We start from the raw sequence: 20322 nt of genomic DNA on the forward strand, positions 1-20322 counted from the left end.
CTGATTCAGTCACTTTCAGAGTTCTCAAGCTCTTTCCTTCCCTTTCCCCCTCCTCCCTCAGAAACCCCACATTAGTTGCAATTATCAAAAGTAGCTGGTAACGCAGATGCTAATTGGCGTAAGCGGCTCTGTCCTTTTTCCTTGATGCTTTTGGGGCTTTTCTGAGAACGCTCTGCAAAGAGCCTGGGAGATTTAAAGGTTACAATTAAAGATGCTGCGGTAATTTTCCAGGTTACGTTTACCGAAGCAGATATTGTTGGTTCTGCTGCTGCGCGCAATTATCCCGAAACTTCTTTTATATCTAATTTTCTCCCGTTTGCTTTTTGCCGGGGTGGGGAATTGGCAGCTGAATACACAAGTTCTTTCTCAAGGGCATGGAGAGGGGAGTGAAACTTCACACTCTGAGCAGGAAGGCAGAGGGGCAGCTAACCCAGTCCCTCCTTTCCCTTTGGTCTTTACCATTGGAACCAAGTGGATGATGATGATGATGATGATAATAATAATAATAATAATAATAATAATAATAATAATAATTTATTACTTATACCCCGCCCATCTGCCTCCCGGGCCTCCCCAGCAACTCTGGGTAGCTTCCAACAGGATATTGAAAACACAATAAAAGATCAAACATTAAAAACTTCCCTAAACAGGGCTGCCTTCAGATGTCTTCTAAAAGTCATATAGTTGTTTATTTCCTTGACATCTGAAGGGAGGGCGCTACACAGGGCGCCACTACCAAGAAGGCCCTCTGCCTGGTTCCCTTCACTTCTCGCAGTCAGGGAACCACCAGAAGGCCTTTGGCGCTGGACTTCAGTGTCCGGGCAGAACGGTGGGGGTGGAGACCCTCCTTCAGGTATACTGGACGGAGGCCATTTAGGGCTTTAAAAGTGAGCACCAACACTTTGAATTGTTCTCGGAAACATACTGGGAGTCAATGTAGGTCTTTCAGGACCAGTGTTATATGGTCTCGGTGGCTGCTCCCGGTCGCCAGTCTAGCTGCCACATTCTGGATTAGTTGTAGTTTCCAGGTCACCTTCAAAGATAGCCCCATGGAGAGCGCATTACAGCAGTACGATTTCTTTATTCCCTTGCTGCCTCCACTAAACAACCATTTAATGGTGCTGTACTAGATGGGCTGTTGATTTGCTGCGGTAGAGCTCCACTTACATGCTTACTCAATGGGCCAGGAAGTTTTCTGTACTGTGCAGATTGGGAAGTGTAAGAATTAAGTGTGGAGTCAATAACAGACTAAAACAGTGTAGGTTTTTACCAAATATTTTTGTAAGGCAGCAATGTGAATGGTTTTTGTGAAGATGTTTTTATACCTATATAACATTCTGGGCATGGGATGCGGGTGGCACTGTGGTCTAAACCACTGAGCCTTGGGCTTGCCGATCGGAAGGTTGGCGGTTCGAATCCCCGCGATGGGGTGAGCTCCCGTTTTTGTTTTGTTTTGTTTTTAATGATATTTATTCAGAGTTTCAACAGTACAGAAAAGAGAAGGAAAAAAAACAAAAAGAAGAAGAAATACATAAAAGCCAATACAACACCACAACAAAAAAGAAAAATACAAATCCCATATTACATCTTTCATTTGCTTATTTCCTTGACCTCCTCACAGCTCCCTTTTTGTATTCTAGCTTAATTAGTTATTTCAGCAAATTCTTTCCATCTTTCTCAATTTTTATTTGAATAATTTATCTTGACAGTCTAACCTATTAATTAACTCAGCAAATCCTTTCCATCTTTCACCATATTCTGTTATTCAATTTGCCTTAATTTGTTTAACCTTATCTTACCATAAAATACCTTAAAACATAAAACTTAATATTTATACATAACCCCTTATATCATTTCTACTAAAGCCAGATAGTTTCATTCCAACATTTCCCCTAATATTCATTAATTTTACACTAATTCCCAAAATAAAAATTTTTCTTTATAGACTTTCTTCTAATTTTCATCCAACATCCCTTCTTCCTGGTCTCGGGTTATGTCAGTCCTTACTGTCCATTCCATCCAGTCCATCAACCTGGTGATCTTATGTCCGAGGCCCTTAAGTCTCTTCCATGCCCCTTCTGCAGATTTTCTTCTTCTTGTTTATACTTGCACTTTTCCTTGTCTTTTGTTGGTCTCTTTCTTAATTTCTTTCCTTTCTCCTTGAGGAGTAGATCTCTGGGGGATTCCAGCCGATAGTTATTTCCATCTCCCCTCATCAGACCAGCCCATTCCCCACAGTCCCACTCCCCGCAGTCATCAATGTGATCCAAAAAATAATTAACAGCATATTTCAAAGTCCCTCCAAAGTTAAGAGCCTCCTCAGCTCCAGGCTCCCCCTGGCCCACTCCAAATTCAATCTTCAAAAACAGCGGCTTATGCTCCTGCAGGGCCTCGGATCTCTCCATTTGTATTACTTGAGGTGCAGCCGCCACCTCCTCCATGATCATCTGCCCTTGCACTTGCCCAGTCGAACCAGTTTCCTGAGTTGGTCCCTGTATGATTTCTGTGTCAGTATTCCCTGTTTGTCCACATTTACTGATTACAACAGTCATCAAGTCCAACTTCTCATTCATCAGATCCATCTTCTCATGCAAATGTTCCAGCAAAGCATTTGTTTTACAAAAAGCCAGCACCAAGACTTCCTCCCAGCACATTTTTATTCAAGGTCAGAGGACTGGTCCCACGATCTTAATCTCGCAGCTGTAAAGTCCCCTAGTGGACTGCAGCAACAATTTAACAAGCTCCCTCTAGAGGAGACAATTTCTATTTGTGTCCATCTTTTTAAAACATATCCAACAAAAGAAAGTTACTTTCATTTTTCAAATATTTTGTTTCTTTAGGATGCAAAAGGCAAGATTGGAATCAGTTTGTTTCTCTTTTTTACCTATCTGTCAAAATGTTCCATTCACAGTCACTGAACGTCTCCGACAATTTCTGTCTCTGACACCCCGTTCCCAGGTTTGAGACGGTGGAAACTTACTTTTCTTTTACTCTTTCTCCTGCAGGCTTGAACAGTCAAAATTCCCCCCCCCCTTTTCTCCTGCTTCCAAGGGGGTTTTAGTGGTTATAAATGAAGAAGATTTCGACCTTTACAAATGACTTTCCAGGCTATTAGCTTAGAAGGTTTTTGCTTCAGTCTATTTACAAAAAGCGGAAGGCGGACTTCCTGTTTTAAACCTTCCCGCTTCGATGCCAAATTAGAGTGTTTCTTGATCCAATTTTCCGTTTCTACTCACAGGTACTTGTTTAGAGTCCAATTGTCCACAGGAAAAAGTCAGCGCTCTCCGGCAATGGCTATGCGGCTTCCCTCCGTGAAAGTAGCAATCAGTTCGCAGCACCGCACCGGTCACCCCACTTCGCTCCGGAGCCCCAAAATGGGGTTCCCCGCAAGTAGGGGAGGCGCTCCTGGTGCCCTGCCGAACCCCACGTTCCCAGGCTTCCTCCACCTGGGATTTCTAGCGGGTCCCCACCTTCGCCCAGTTTCCACGGAGACCCAGTTTCCACGGAGCCAGTTCCTCCGGTCAGAGGAACTCCGCCATTCGCCGATGGCGCTAACCCGGAAGTCCTCTAGCTCCCGTTGATCTGTCCCTGCTCCTGCCAACCTAGCAGTTCAAAAGCATGTCAAAGTGCAAGTAGATAAATAGGTACCGCTCCGGCGGGAAGGTAAATGGTGTTTTTGTGCACTGGTCTGGTTTCCCCAGAAGCGGCTTAGTCATGCTGGCCACATGACCCAGAAAAACTGTCTGCAGACAAACGGCGGCTCCCTCGGCCAGTAAAGCGAGATTAGTCCCGCAACCCCAGAGTTGTTTGCGACTGGACTTAACTGTCAGGGGTCCTTTATCTTTTTAACATCCTGGGCACCACCATTTAAGAAGGATGTTGACAAGTTGGAACATGCGCAGAGGAGGGCAGCTAAGATGATCAAGGGTCTGGAAAACAAGCCTTATGAGGAACGGTTGAAGGAGCTGGGTATGTTTAGCCTGGAAAAGAGGAGACTAAGAGGAGATATGATAGCCATCTTCCAAAATCTTAAGGGCTGTCACATAAAAGACAGTACAAGCTTGTTTTCTCCTGCTTTGGTGGGTGGGGCTTGATCCAAGTGCTTCAAATTGCAAGAAAGGAGATTCTCACTAAACATCAGGAAGAACTTTTTGACAGTAAGAGCTGTTTGAGACAGGAACAGTCATCCCTCGGGAGGTTGTGGTCTCTCCTTCCATGGAGATTTTTAAGCAGAGGTTGGATGGCCATCTGTCATGGATGCTTTAGCTTAAATTCCTGCATTGCACTGGAGCAGATGACTCTTAGGATCCTTTCCAACTCTACAATTCTATGATTCTATATATGTTCTTCATTGAAAGATAAAAAATACATAATTACGAGTGCACAAAGATGCAGATTTGAAGAAATAGCACCCATGTAGAAAACAATGTTTTTGTGGGAGTGGAGAGAAACTGTTTTTAAACAGTTTTAACAGATAGCCAGTAGTACAAATGAAAATGACCTCGTAAAATGCACTCATCTATCTTGACTGTTCTCTTGCTATACTTAGCAGTGCATCAATTTCCATTTTCCACAGTTCTGCTCCTCGAGTTTGGATCCACTGTTTTTTTTTTGTGATTTCTGCTTTCTCCAGCAGTGCAGCTATCTTTCTGAGTACAGCACATAAGTATTTATTTTGTTCTTGGCATGAAACTTCACAGTAGTTTAATGTGACTGTGCATTTAATGTTTAATAAACCTTTTATATTGCCATCATTGGTGAATGGAAACAGTAGGCTAGTAAATCCACAGGTAGATCTGCTATAGATGCCAACATCTGTTTACCCTAATTCTGTAGCAGAGGTATCTGGAAAAACAGGTTTGTTTTAAGTTGAGTATGTAGTACTCAAAATCATAGTGTGGTAATAAAATCCTGGACCATAAAGAAGGCTAATCGCCAAAGAATTGATGCTTTTGAATTATGGTGTTGGAGGAGATTCTTGAGAGTCCCATAGACTGCAAGAAGATCAAACCTCTCCATTCTGAAGGAAATCAGCCCTGAGTGCTCACTGGAAGGACAGATCCTGAAGATCCAAGACTTTGGCCACCTCATGAGAAGAGAAGACTCCCTGGAAAAGACCCTGATGTTGGGAAAGATGGAGGGCACAAGGAGAAGGGGACGACAGAGGACATGGATAATGTTCTTGAAGCTACCAGCATGAGTTTGACCAAACTGCGGAAGGCAGTGGAAGACAGGAGTGCCTGGCGTGCTCTGGTCCATGCGGTCACAAAGAGTCAGACACGACTAAACAACTGAACAACAAAATAAAATCCTAGAGTGCAATGCTATTCATACTTACCCTACAGAAATGGTGGGTATATAAAAGACCCATATAGGATTGTATTGTTAGATAACGAGAGATGGACACATGTATGAAATTAAGTTACAAAAGAAAATGACTCATCTGCTGATTGTGCATATTTCCCAGACCTTTAAGGGAAAGTATTCCATGGACCTTTTGAATAGTATTCAGTGGTAAGAAATTAGCAGTGGATCCAGCTGATACTTCATTTCTCTGCTACCAGCCACAAAGACACTCAGCTGCAACTGCAAATGTACCAGGAGATTACCTTCAACTGATTGCCTGCCCTACTTTTTTCCACACTGCTTGGTTGCTTGCAATTTTACAGTTGCAGGTGTACGGCTAATTCCTGGTTTGGAGAGGCATAGTATTAATTACTCTCACTTCACCCCTGAACAAGAGGGTGATTCTAGGCTATTTAAATGTTTAATTTAGAGAGAGAAATTGTTGAGCTTTACGACACCATTCATGTAAATGGTGCTTCACGGCATAAGCATAAAAATAGAGGTCACCACCTAAAGGATCGTTGCCATCAGATGTATGATTAGTGACAGTGCAATCCTATGCTCATTTACTCAGAAGCAAGGGCCACTGGGTTTGGTGAGGCTTCCTTTTAGGGAAGCGTGCATAGGATTGCAGCTCGGATCAATCCATTTTTCCCTTGTATACATTTTATACGTCCCTGGTGGCTTCTTGCAAACAAACAGAAGAAACATGACAAAGAACAATGACATCAAATGGAGTAAACTGTAAAATAAGCAAAGCAGGCAGAATGGCTAAAAGTCAACAAAGCATTATCAACCCTGTAAGGTAAAAAAAGACTTCCTAATAATAACAAATATTTGCCAGCAAAGAGAAGAGAGCAAGAATTCTATTCCTTAGAGCAGGCATAGGCAAACTTGGCCCTCCAGCTGTTTTGGGACTACAGTTCCCATCATCCCTGACCACTGGTCCTGTTAGCTAGGGATGATGGGAGTTTTAGTCCCAAAACATCTGGATGCCTGCCTCATAGGCCTCATCTCCTGTCCTAGCCAATGTGGCACCCGCAAGTTGTTGGACTACAACTCCCATCATCCCTGACCATTTGCCATGCTGACTGGGACAACTAGGGCACCTCTAAGTTAGATTAATCACTTAAAACCAAGCCTTAATCAACTAAAATGTTGCCCACTTTTAGGCAGCAGGGTTTTTTTAGAAAAAGAAAGGAAGAAGAAAAAATGTAATTATTTTTAATGTGAGTACTGGCAGGCAGTGACGGCCACCAACTTGGAAATTCATAGAGGAAAGGCTAGCAACGGCTAGCAGATTCTTCTTATGTTCATCTGATAAAACCTGCATGATCACTACCTTCTCTCTTCTCTCATACAATGGAAGAATGCTTCTTCTTAAACTGCAACCCTAGGCACACTTACTTAAGATGAACTTTTTAAACATAAACAAAACCCAGCCCAGAATATGCCCCTACCACCCTAAAGATTGTGCTGAGCTGATGGGCAATGTGCTTTAACTACCAGCAGGTAGGTATATCTAGTGCCTGTTTGGTATACCTGGGGGAGGTGCAGTTTGATCTCTCAAGGTGCTGAGCACTCTAAAAAGTCTAACTGGTACTAATTATGAGCCAAGGAAGGCTGCTGAGTGCACATTCAGCTTCCAAAGAACATTGCAGGATGGGGGCCAGAATATAGCACGAATGAGTCCTAATTGGCTTATATAAGTGTTCCTTGGAGCCTGAAGAGCATACAATCAAGACCTGGCTAGCTGATTGTGCAGGGTTCCAAATCGCAGGAAGAACCTATTCAGATACAGCAGCTTTTTCTTTTCAGACATCCCACCTCCGCTTGATGCATGGACAGCAATAGGGATGGACAAATTTCAGTTCCTCTCAAGTTTCCACTTTTTATAGCCTTAAGTTTAGTTCATTGCAAGGTTGTTCTTCCCAATATGCAGTCATACCTCGGGTTACAGACGCTTCAGGTTGCGGGGGGTTTTTTGTTTTTGTTTTTTTGGGGTTACGGACTGCTGAAATGCAGAAGTACCGGAATGGGTTACTTCTGGGTTTCAGTGGTTGCGCATGCACAGAAGCGCCAAGTTGCAACCCGCTTGCGCGCAGACACGCAGATGTGGGTTGCGAATACTGTGGGTTGCAAACGTTCATCCCACACAGATCACGTTCACAACCCGAGCGTCCACTGTAATCAGTTACATTTTCATGAGTATATGCTTTTTGCACACATTGTACAGTAGTAGCTCGGGTTAAGTACTTAATTCGTTCCGGAGGTCCGTTCTTAACCTGAAACTGTTCTTAACCTGAAGCACCACTTTAGCTAATGGGGCCTCCTGCTGCTGCCGTGCCACCAGAGCACAATTTCTGTTCTCATCCTGAAGCAAAGTTCTTATCCTGAAGCACTATTTCTGGGTTAGCGGAGTCTGTAACCTGAAGCGTATGTAACCTGAAGCGTATGTAACCCGAGGTACCACTGTATTAAAAAAACCCCAAGCATTTTTAAACACAGCAAAGAAGTTGGAGAAGTTCAAAGTTTGAGCCATACTCTTCACTTCGTGGGCTGTTTCAGTCACTAGCAGAATCCGTCAGTGGGCATTTCTTGAACTCCTTCCAGCAAAGAATTTCTTTGACGCCAAGTCTACGCCTACTTTCCCTGCGCGGAAGTCTTCTGCGCAGGGTGGGTGTGGGTAGCGGAGGACCTGTGCTCTCCCCGCTGGTCTCCGGCGAAGAGTCCTGGAGCCCCCTCACCGATTCCCCGATCCGCCCCCCTTTATCCCTGGTGTTACGCTGATTTCCTTCCCCAGCCGATGAGTCCCCTCTCTCCCTGCTGGGCCCTTCTCCGGCATCGCTCGGGAGCCTTGCCTCCACTCCTAGCTCTGATGTCAGTTCCCTGACAGATGCTTTAACTGAGATTTCTGCATTGCTGGGGGTTGGACTAGATGACCCTTGGGGTCCCTTCCAACTCTACAGTTCTACAATTCTTTGAAGAAACCATTAGGTAATCCTTGGCTAAACCAAGTCAAGCAGCATCATTAAAAATAACAAGTGATTCAGGAGCACATCAAGCTGGTTTGAGAGGGGTAGAGTATTAATAGCAGAAATGCTTGCTCAGTTTCTTTATAGATATACACATATGCCAATGCATAAGAAACACATCAATAATGCAGCTTTTATTTCCCAAGCTATGTATGGGAAATCCATCAATATTACAAATGACTTCAGTAAACTGTCCCCTGGAAGCCAATGTCTCTCCTATTGATCTAAAAAAATGCAAAAGTTCAATTAGACACTGAGAGCGAGAATCCTTGGAGCTAAGCTCTCAAAGTCATGTAAAAATAAATTCATTTTCAAATCATGTTAATAGAGCAAGGATGAGAGTCAAGGGATGGAGCAAGTTACAGCTACGATTCAATAGGCAGTTAAAGCGCCATTGATGATGGAGATTATTCAGCAGTTTGCTGCGGCTATTAAAGTCTCCTTCTCCCCTGAGTTGGTTGCATTGACCGCAATGTAACGTACATAGAGAAATGTTAAGTGCTGTTCGGATCTGAGCCACACAGTTTTGAGATGCAATCAGCATTCAGTTTCAGTGCTTGTCTACTTTGATTTTTTTGCTTTCACAGCACCTAAAGGCAAACACATTTAGTCAAAGACCATGGCTGATTTCCTATTGTTGTTGCCAGTGTGGAAGAGACCGTCCTCACATTTTCTCTCACACATGTACTCTTCTTAACTGACTGATGTTTTAATGAGGTGGCTTCCATTTGTGAATAATAATAATAATTTTTATTTATACCCCGCCCTCCCCAGCCAAGGCCAGGCTCAGAGCAGCTATGAAGGGGAATGAAGGGAAAGGAGTGGAATTCTCCACACAAGAAACACCCACTAAATATAGCTTTGAACGGGGGGGGGGGGGGGGTTCTTCAAGGCCACAGGAGGAATGGGACAAAACCTACACTTAAAGGCATTTTTGTCAGGTGATGTAACTATGGATAAAGGAAAAATTTGAACCAGTTCACATTTGAAGAGGGGCTGTTACAATTTGCACTTTCCAAAGCATTACACAAACCATTGCACAGCCACCCTTGAAAGCTTGCATTTTGTCATAGGGGCCACATTATCCAGCACCCATCCTAAGGAAAGGTGTCTATCACAAATGCAGTCAACTTTTAGCAGTCCTTTCCACCCCCGCTTGTGCCTTCGTGACCAATCCTTGGTGATTTTTCTCTCGTTTAGGAAGTAGGCTGAGTAATTGATTGGGGAGAGGGAGTGTGCGTTGTAAATGTAAAGCCTTATAAACAACAACATTGGGCCCTGAACTGCAATCTGTTTGATCAATGGCATTTACTTAGAGGTGGGGAAAGGGCTCCCGCTGTGATGGAATGGAACGATCCCTTTTGCATGTGCCTCACACACAAAAACGGTCTCTTAGAAGCAAGGATGGAGCACAGAGGAAGGATGCGAGAATTTGTTGGAAACCTTCTGAAATGTGTTATTGTCATGGACTGGTTGGACGCAAATGAATGGTGGGAGGAACCAGCTGGGAAACCATCAAGGGAAGACGGATCAGAGCCCGGGAAATAGTGCGGGCAGAGGTGTAGTGGGTGGGGAGGCTGGCAGGCTGTCGCCCCAGGTGCAGTTTTTTGGGGGGTGCATTCCTCACAACACCCTGCTGTGTCGTGTTGCATCCTTCTCACACCACGCTCTAGCTGGAGGGCATTTGAGAAGGACACAACAGCTCACAGTACCCTGCGAGCCCAGCGCTGCTTTCCTTCCTGCCCTGTCCTTCTCACCCAGCCTTCCACCTGATGTGCACACCCTGAATTCCAGCCCCTACTCAAATTTTGGGCTGTTTTCTAGTTTGTCTCAGTGCCATTTATTTCGTCAAGGACTGCAGCGACTCTGCCATTACCTTTGTGTTCACGTTCCCCAATTTATCCAAAGAAGAAAGAAGGCTAAGCTTGTGTGTGTGATCTAACAATGCCTTGTCGGCGGATGTGTTCAACTGCGGAGCAAGCCAGTGCAACAGCTTTGATGGACTCTGTTGCTCGGGTCAAGGTTTCCAGGAGGATTAATTACTAGCAATTTACAGGATCTTGGAGTGCCAGCAAAGGGTGCTGACCCTTTCCTTTGAAATGTTGCCCCTAGGGGGACAGCAATGGAATAGACTTCACAGTGCTGCTGGCCCGCAGTTCCAGTGAAATTTTAGGAGACGGCAATGATTCACTCTGGAAAAGCTTACGGCTTGCTTCCCCCCACCAATCTGCATCATAACTTGCAAATGAATTATAACCTTGCAATAATTAAAACAAAAACGATAATGTTGTGATTAAAACAGCCACCATCACATACATGCCAGCAAAATGCCAAAAGAGGACCCTGCTTTCACTGCTACCTGAATTTTGCCATATAAGGATGAAGGGTGTGTACAGCCCCCACCCCATATCCACCCCACGGCTCTGATCATGCCCCGCCCCCCAGTTAGGAACCACCTGCAGCACCTCAACTTTTGTCCTGAATTAGTTCAGGGGTGGGGCTAATGTTTAATTAGGGCAAAACCCCTAATTAAACATATGTTGCTGTGGTGGGAGGGGTGGGGGAGGAGATGCTGCATCTCCCCCCTTATTAACCGGGGGGGCAGGAGTTCAGTTCTGCAGGGTGCTCCTTCAAAGGTGCTCATGCAAGTGAGCACCCCACAGGATCAGTGCCTCATGTCAACAGCTGTTAAGCAGACACAGCAATTCTGTGGGGTGGAGCATGAGGCAGGAAGGAGAACCAGGTAGCGTCAGGCTTTTACCTTCTCCTGGGAAGATGCAGCCAGTTGTTAGGTCGGCCTCAGCTTATTGGTGGATTTTCCTGCCAGATGCTCCACCCTGTGAAAGCCCCAGAATGCTCAGCAACATTCCAGCTGACCCATAGCAATCCATGGCTGTCTCAGCCTGACACCCAAATATCCCTCCTAGAAAGTCAAGTTTGGGCTTGGGACTCATAAGAATCCATTGCACACCCCTAGTAAGAATGTAAGAACAGCCCTTGTAGAGAAGGCCAAAGGTCCATCTAGTCCACCAGCCTGCAAAAAGGACCAGACTGCAACTTTGCTCTCCCCGCTTGTGATGCCAAGACACCACCATTCTCAGTTCAGAAGCAGGGACAAAACCACCACAATGAAAAATGCTGCTAACCAGAAGACTGGTGTTTTGAGCCAACCCAGGGGCAGAATTCATGCATTGTAAGGAGCTGAATTAGATGACCCTTGGGGTCCCTTCCAACTCTAATTATATGATTGGGGGGACTTTGAGCAAGATGTCCTCACTGAGCCCCCATCCCACCCTGGTTGCTCTTTCTCTGAGCCCAACACTCAGTCGCCTAAAGAGAGAGAGGTGCCAAGTGAGTGAATGGAGATGAATTCTTAATCATATCACCACTCATTTGGTTTGAGATGACAGGCAAGTTTGAAGGACCAGCAAGGTGCAGCAGCAGGACCCTTCAGGGACATAGGTGCCCATTTCCCCAACCCTTCAGGGACATAGGTCCCATTTCCCCAACCCTTTGGGGACATAGGTGCCCATTTCCCCAACCCTTCAGCGACATAGGTGCCCATTTCCCCAACCCTTCAGGGACATAGGTGCCCATTTCCCCAACCCTTCAGGGACATAGGTGCCCATTTCCCCAACCCTTCAGCGACATTCCACAGGGCATTTCCCCAACCCTTCAGGGATATAGGTGCCCATTTTTCCAACCCGTCACCAACTCCAACTGAAGTCCTCAGCTCAAGCCATATAGGAAGCTGAGGTCCCTGTGGAATTCTACCATGTCTCTTCAAAGGAGCATTTATTGTAACCAAAGCAATTTAGCAAACTGTTGAGGATTTCTTTCTTTTCTTTAGGAAGCTTTTGAAAATAGCATTGAAGAGATGCCATTTATCTTAGTAAAGAGAGGGGATGTTTTGCAATGACAAAATAAGCTTGGGTTGTTAAAGTGGTGTGCGTTAAAGGCATCTTCTGCCAAGGCAGCATAGCTCTTTAGCAAATGGGGAGTGAATCGATAACACAGCACTTAAAATTCTGTGGGCAGAGTCTGCTCTTCCCTCTGAAATTTACTGGTGTTTGGATTGCAAGGCTGAGTGCCATTTCCCACCGCCACCCCGCAAGCTTTGCTTTTATACAGGCAGGCACTTTGCATCTAATGTTTTAAGTTAACAGTCATATTTGTGTAGTTGAGGCTAAGGTTGGCTGGTGCCCATTGGGACTAGTAGGGCAGGAGCCCAAACAGTAGGTGGAGCCAGAGACAAAGACAGGCAGAGCTAACTAATTATTTTTATATATAAAAAGAATTATATATTCTTAATGGACAAAGGCAACAGGCTGCGACGCCCCCTGGGTTTGTTGTAAGCAGGGAGGCTGGCAGGTGGAGGTCGGCTCAGGTCAGATTAGAGTTGATGGTACAGCACCCCACTTGGACCAGCCTTCGCTGGTTGAGAACGATCGTCCTCCTATAACAGACAATAATTTTCTTTTCTTCTCCCCTCACCCCGTCCTTGTTATTTTCTTTAGGGAAATTCTGGCCTGGGTTTCAGCATTGCTGGAGGAACAGACAACCCACACATTGGGGATGATCCTGGGATATTTATTACTAAGATTATACCAGGAGGAGCTGCAGCAGAGGATGGAAGACTCAGGTAAACTTATGCATTTGTTGTCTAAATGGGTGTCCAATATTTGGGTCTGTCCTGGGGGGAAAGCCTGGTGGTGTTGCAGGAAGGGAGGTTGAAAAGGCTTGAGCCAATGATGAAGTCAACTAATTCTAGGTTTATCCTTTTTCTCCTCCTCCTCCCTGAGTTCTACAAGGGGTAAAAGTAAGGGCTTTTCTGCAGGACCCTTGAAAATGCATTATTTTCCCACATCTGTTTTATGCATTACTTGTGCATTGAAGCATTGAAGTAAGGGGCAGATAGGGCTCATCAACCTGGAAAGGTAGCCCTTATAGGAGAAGGAAAACACTGATCCTAAAACTCCCCTGCCTTGCGGGACATCTTTAGAGGAAGAAAGGGCTAAGGAGTAAACCCCAAATAAATCCTAAGTGGAGTCCCTAAGACGGTTGGATGCTGCCCTGTATGCCTCCTTCTGGCAACTCCTGCATCCAAGCTGGTGTCAAATACATGGCTCTGCTCTCCTTTGGACCACATCAGTGAGGTCATGTAGCCTTATTGGAGTTCACCGACTGGGTCTGCGTTGCTCCCGGACAGGAGGAAGGAAGTCAAATGACACCGAGGGTTGGTTCAGAGAAAGAGTTCTTTATTTCTGCTCTCCGGAACAGCAGAAAGGCACTTGCGTGGTCAGTCCACAGCAAGTCCAAAGAAAGAGAAATTTAATGCAGTATATATATCCTCCAGGCACCCTCTCCCCCTTCCCCAGGAATCCAGCCACGTCAGCTTGTACACGAAGGTTGACATCACAGATGTTCCTGCTTCGTCACTCTTAACCATAAAAGGGTATTCCTTCCTATACTTCTGACCATAAAAGGATCTTCCTGTTCCTATTCTTATCTTGGAGCAAGAGGTCACCATCTCCAAGAACACCCTCTGGCACTGTTCCCAGACTAGGTCTGTGCGTCTTTGTGGTCAGGATATAAGATAAGGCACAGACGTGCCTTCCCTGTTCTACTGGTACAGTCAAGGCCATCCTTGCCATCACAAACTGATAAAGGAGAGGGCTCTGAGCACTTGTTTATACAGCTGGGTTTTTGGCTCAAGAGCTCAAGTTAAAGCATTTTAGCTAAGGAAAAATAGGGATTTTGGTGCAGTTTCAAACTGCCTGCACAGTCAGTTTTGGGTTTAGGAAACCCATTCCTTCAGTCAAGAGGGGAGTCTTGTTGTCTGGCCAGCCCAGGACCTCCATGCACACTGCTCAGACTTGCACGCCAGAGAGACCACTTCAATGTTGAGTGGTCCAGTTTGACTTCACCCCTGAAGGCACACTCCATTGTCTTTTGAGACAGATGGATGCCAACAACAGAAGCACCCCTGCTTGTTAACCAATCTCACAGGTTGTTGTTAGATCTGATGTCCTGTTGCTCCTATTGAAAACCTTGCCCACACATCCCTTGTCCTCAAGCCCTAGAAATCAACAACACTACTTTCTGTCACTGCTTCCGATGGAAATAAGGAAAGAACATGCAGTGCCACACCCTGGACTGATTGTAATTTAAGAAGGCAGGCAGGTGAGGGCTGACTGGGGACAGGTTGAGGACCCAAGCACAGCATCACTTTCTCTGAACCAGCCAAAACTCAAATTGACCACCAGATTTTGCTTGGGTTTCTGCTGCTGTAGTCGTTTTACAGCCTCCTGCCAGTTTAACATGCAACTAAAAATCTAGCCTTAAGTTTATTGAATGGAGCTAAAGATATAATGAAGAAAAATACATCTAATTCTCTTCCCAACTGTGTAATCTTTGCTCTGCCTGTCTTTTTTTCTTTGTTGGGTTTTTCTTTCTTAAAAAAGAAAGAAACTGTGCAGCTGAATTGATTGCCAGGGTAAAGCAAGGAGATCAATTTTCCATCATTGCCATCCTTTATAGCGACTCACTCAATCTCTTGTAAGATTGCGAGATTCCTCCTTGACAAAAGCAATCTGTTTGAAAGAAACATATTGTGCAGCAACCGTAAACTTTACGATAGAACCACTCAGTTAATATGACTCAGCCATTTGGAACAGGAATCTGTGGAGGAGCTAATTGTGGTCACTGGTGGGTTTAAGCTGTGTTTGCGACGCATAGGATTTCAGAAATCTGGCTGTGATCAGTCCTATAAACTAATGGAAACCTCGTCCTCCTAAGCATGGGTCTTAATGTAGCCAATCTGATGCAGTCCATGTACAAGGGGGAGCTATAAGGAGCCTCTGGGAAAGCCCAAAGTTTGCTGCAGTACAAAAGTCTTTAGGGGGAGAAAACCCTATGTGTAGGAACCGCCAAACAACCCAATCAGGACTGGGAATGCTCATTAGCAATGGAATGTTGACTGAGTGGTCTGGGGCAGAATCCAAGGGGAAGGGAAATAAGTATTCTGGAACAGGGGATGGCTGGCTGGGATCATAGAATAGAGCTCCGGGATGCAACATTTTGTTGCAGACCCCCCTTGTAGAATAACTGATTTCAAGTTAGGACTAGATCTTTTTTATTATTATCTTGAACAGACTTTTTTAATTACAGATAGGTAGCCGTGTTGGTCTGCCATAGTCAAAACAAAAAAAATTTTTTTCTTTCCAGTAGCACCTTAAAGACCAACTAAGTTAGTTCTTGGTATGAGCTTTCGTGTGCATGCACACTTCGTCAGATACACTGTGTATCTGACGAAGTGTGCATGCACACGAAAGCTCATACCAAGAACTAACTTAGTTGGTCTTTAAGGTGCTACTGGAAAGAAAAAAAATTTTTTTGTTTAGACTTTTTTAATGCTTGACCTGTGACCAGCTTGCATCTTGAAGTCACTTTGAACTGAGAAATAAAGAAATTATGATATTTTTCTTTCCTTTTGACAGAAGTGCATGAAATCTGTCGGCATGCTAGCCACTGCAGAGTGTCTAAAGCATGTCCAATGACATTTGAGACTAAAACAATAAAAGCAGTTGAAAACAACTATTTAAAAAATGGGATGAACTAAGATGATTATTTTTAAAAAATATATATTTATTAAAATTTTACAAAAACATAAATTTGCAAAATACCAAAAAGAAAAAAAGAAGAAAAAAAACAAGAAACATACAAAATTACATAAAAGAGAAAAAAGAAAGATACACATACAGAGTACAAGAAAAAACACACAAATAGATACAAAAGAATTAAAAACAAACCCATTTTTTATAACTTTAAACTCATTAGCTTGTTTCCTTGACTTCCTCACACCTCCCCTTTTTGTATTCCCATTTCAATAATCAGATCAGCAAATCATTACCCTCTTTCGTTTATCTTAACTCTATATCTTAACATATTATAGCTCTATATTTTCATCCCTTATCAACTCATTTTTGCATATTTTCACTAACTTTGTTGCTAGTGCCTCTTATTTTCAATCCAACATCATTTTTAACATTCATTAATTTTACAATGTTTCTGAAGATAGTCTTTAAATTTCTTCCAATCTTCTTCCACCAACTCTTCTCCCAGGTCTCGGATTCTGCCAGTCATTTCCGCTAATTCCATATAGTCCATCACCTTCATCTGCCACTCTTCCAGGGTGGGTAAATCTTGTGCCTTCCAATACTTTGCAATGAGTATTCTTGCTGCTGTTGTTGCATACATGAAGAAAGTTCTATCCTTCTTTGGCACCAATTGGCCGACTGTGCCCAGGAGAAAGGCCTCTGGTTTCTTCAGAAAGGTATATTTAAATACCTTTTTCATTTCATTATAGATCATCTCCCAGAAAGCCTTAATCTTTGGGCACGTCCACCAAAGGTGAAAGAATGTACCCTTCATTTTCTTTACATTTCCAACATTTGTTATCGGGCAAATGATATATTTTTGCAAGCTTGACTGGTGTCATGTACCACCTGTATATCATTTTCATAATATTCTCTCTTAAGGCATTACATGCCATAAATTTCATACCGGTGGTCCACAACTGTTCCCAGTCCACAAACATAATGTTATGACCAATATCTTGTGCCCATTTAATCATAGCAGATTTAACCATTTCATCCTGCGTATTCCATTTCAACAGCAAGTTATACATTCTTGAAAGTATCTTAGTTTTGGGATCTAACAATTCTGTTTCCAATTTTGATTTTTCCACCTGGAAGCCAATTTTTTTGTCCAAATTATAGGCCTCTCTTATTTGATAATAATGAAGCCAGTCTCGCACTTTATCTTTTAATTTCTCAAAACTCTGCAATTTCAATTTATCTCCTTCTTGTTCCAATATTTCCCAATATTTCGGCCATTTGGCCTCCATACTGAGCTTTTTCTGAGCCTTCGCTTCCATTGGTGACAACCACCTTGGAGTTTTATTTTCCAATAAGTCTTTGTATCTTATCCAGACATTGAACAATGCTTTCCTGACAATATGGTTTTTAAATGCTTTATGTGCTTTAACCTTGTCGTACCGCAAATATGCATGCCACCCAAAAACATTGTTAAAACCTTCTAAGTCCAAAATGTCCGTGTTCTCAAGAAGCATGAACTAAGATGATTAAACCACACACCAACCTTCTACATATCCAGATAGGCTTGTCTGAACAAAAACGTTTTTAGCAGGTGTCAAAAAGAGTAATGTAGCCACCTACCCAATGTCAATACAGTGGTACCTTGGGTTACATACGCTTCAGGTTACAGACTCCGCTAACCCAGAAATAGTGCTTCAGGTTAAGAACTTTGCTTCAGGATGAGAACAGAAATCGTGTTCCGGTGGCGCGGCAGCAGCAGGAGGCCCCATTAGCTAAAGTGGTGCTTCAGATTAAGAACAGTTTCAGGTTAAGAACGGACCTCCGGAACGAATTAAGTACTTAACCCGAGCTACCACTGTACACAGGGAGTTCCAAGTGTAGGTGCTGCCACACTAACATATCAATTTCTTACAACTGCAGACTGAACATTATGTGACCTTGTGGGGATTTGTGTGCAGTCTATATATTATTCCAAAATGCTTACCAGCTCAGGGCCGGTAGCTATGCAAATCTCGTGTGTGTGTGTGTGTGTGTGTGTTTGCAGATCTCTGGCAATGCTGTTTGCTCAGTGCATAATTTAGCTGCAAGTTAATAAAGAAAGGAGACCTTCACCCTATTAAAAAAACAACATGCTTGTTTTGCAGGCAGCGGTAAATTAGAGCCTCCATTAACAGATTGTGTATGTTGCTTGCTTTATGTTAGGAAGTTTATGAGCTCATTAAGTTAGATCATTTCGGATTTCTGGGCACATTTTTTTTTTGTTTTTGTTTTCTTTTGCTGCTAACAGAAGAGTAATGGTCCTGGCACCAACTCAGCAGTGGAAGTGTTTCTGAAGTTCATAAGGGGGATATTTGGAACATGTCCAGAGTGCTGTGCATGAGCTAGGAACGAAAATAAATCCAAATGCTTCGTAAATAGGCACTTGAGGCATCCGTTACACTGGGCCAAATGCTGCTTCTTTTAATTGCAAGCTGATAACCATATCTGATGGAGAGAGAAGCAACGCGTTCCGCTTTTTCTCTTTGCCCTTGTACGGCCAAGAACATGGGCTCTTCATTCATTCTCCTCCTGAACCCCTTCCAGTCACATTTCACAGGGAGCACCAATCTGGAGAAAGACACTAATGTGCTCCTCAGAATACTGGCTGGACCTGGGCGGATGGGAGCTCAGGGGAGAGAGATCTATTGAGAACAAACTTTAATCTGCAGGTGGAAGCTTCTCACTGAGGTTCCTCCAGGCCCCAGATTGACTCTGCCCACCCATGCTAGCCACTAGGTCTTTATGGGCGGCAAGGAATTCGAGAAGGCTTCATGTTGCTTTTTTATGCTCCAGTGTCATGACTTGCTCCTCGTAAGATTCATGATGAGTAATAGAAAGTACTTTTTCATTTAGCACATAGTTAAACTATGGAGCTTGCTCCCCCAGGAGGCAATGACAGCCACCAACTTGGATGGCTTTGAAAGAGGATTATCATGGAGGTTAAGTCTTATCAGTGGCTGCTAGCCATGACAGAGCCTCAAGCATGCTTCTGAATACCATTTGCTGGAAACTGCAGGAGGGGAGAGTACTTGGGTCCTGCTTATGGGCTTACCAGAGGCATCAGTGTGATGGCCTGGGACTCAGGCTCGGACTTGGAACCAGAGGAGTCTCAGTCCGCACTGGATCCTCTGCCTCAGGCGACATCGGTTCTGATGTCGCCTGAGGCAGAGGATCCAGTGCGGACTGAGACTCCTCTGGTTCCAAGTCCGAGCCTGAGTCCCAGGCCATCACACTGATGTCTGGGGCCTGATTCTGAAGAGCCCCAGTCTGCACAGGTTCCCCTGCAACAAGCACCAGCTGGGCCAAGTCAAGGGCCTGAGCCTGCCCTGGCTCCAGATGCGGGGATTACCTCATTGCCTTCAGCTGGGCCATCACTTACAGCTGCTCCACTACCAGCTGGGTCAGGAGAGGCTGAGGCGGCCTCTGGGTCTAGTAACCCACCGACATCTCCCAAGATGCAGAGACTAAGGTCTGAGAGAAGGAGAGACCTGAGAACTCGCAGGAGGAGTGCTCACCTTCGGGCGAGACAGGGAGGTGAGTCACCGGGGGATCAGGACCGGCCATTACCCCGACAGAGATAAAAGGCTGTCAGACCCCGCCCCAGGTTGTGGGAGCAACATTGCTGTTTGCTAGAACCTGCCTGTGACCCTGTGCCTGACCTAGCCTGGTTTCCTGCCTTGACCCTGTTGGACTGACTCTTCACGGAACCCTTGGATTCGGGACCGGATCTGGACAGCGTTGCTCGGGTTTACCCCTGGGCACAGCACAATCTGGTTGGCCACTGTGAGAACAAAATGGTGGACAAGATAGGCCATTGGCCTGATCCAATAGGCTCTTCTTATGTCCTCATATGTTCTATGGGTCTGACCTTTGGCTCTGCTGCTTGTTAAATGCCCCCACAATCATATTTATTAGTTTTCCTAATTTTTAACAAATCAGTGCCAAATTAAATCATTTAATACAATTTCCCCAAAAAGTTGACTTCCCACTCTTCATCCTAGATGTGTCCCAACTCCCCCCCATTGCTGCTTGATGTTACATATTTATTTCTAATTTACATTGCATTCCTTATATTCAATTTACAATTATTATTATTTTTAATTATTTTTATTTGCTATATACCGGTGCATGTTACATACATACAAAAAAACATGCATTTATACAGATCATACATTTTTGCCTTAATTAACATATACCCAAAAATACAAAAAGCAGACAAGAATAAAAAATAGAAAAGAAAAAAGTAAAAAGAAAATATATTTAAAAGAAAATTAAAGGGGGGG

General features: G+C 44.1%; 1 protein-coding gene across 34 annotated transcripts in view; it reads left to right on the forward strand.

The window, feature by feature from the left end:
* DLG2 (discs large MAGUK scaffold protein 2) overlaps positions 1-20322 on the forward strand; it is an 877737-nt gene that overhangs the window by 617824 nt on the left and 239591 nt on the right. For all 34 annotated transcript variants that reach the window (XM_083609628.1, XM_083609598.1, XM_083609629.1 and 31 more), the window contains one exon: positions 12899-13023. In XM_083609628.1, the coding sequence (XP_083465754.1) occupies positions 12899-13023 (125 nt within the window). The remainder of the gene's footprint in view (positions 1-12898; positions 13024-20322) is intronic.

Source organism: Podarcis filfolensis (assembly GCF_964270895.1).
Source record: "Podarcis filfolensis genome assembly, chromosome: 4".
In the NCBI taxonomy this organism is placed as follows: Eukaryota; Metazoa; Chordata; class Lepidosauria; order Squamata; family Lacertidae; genus Podarcis; species Podarcis filfolensis.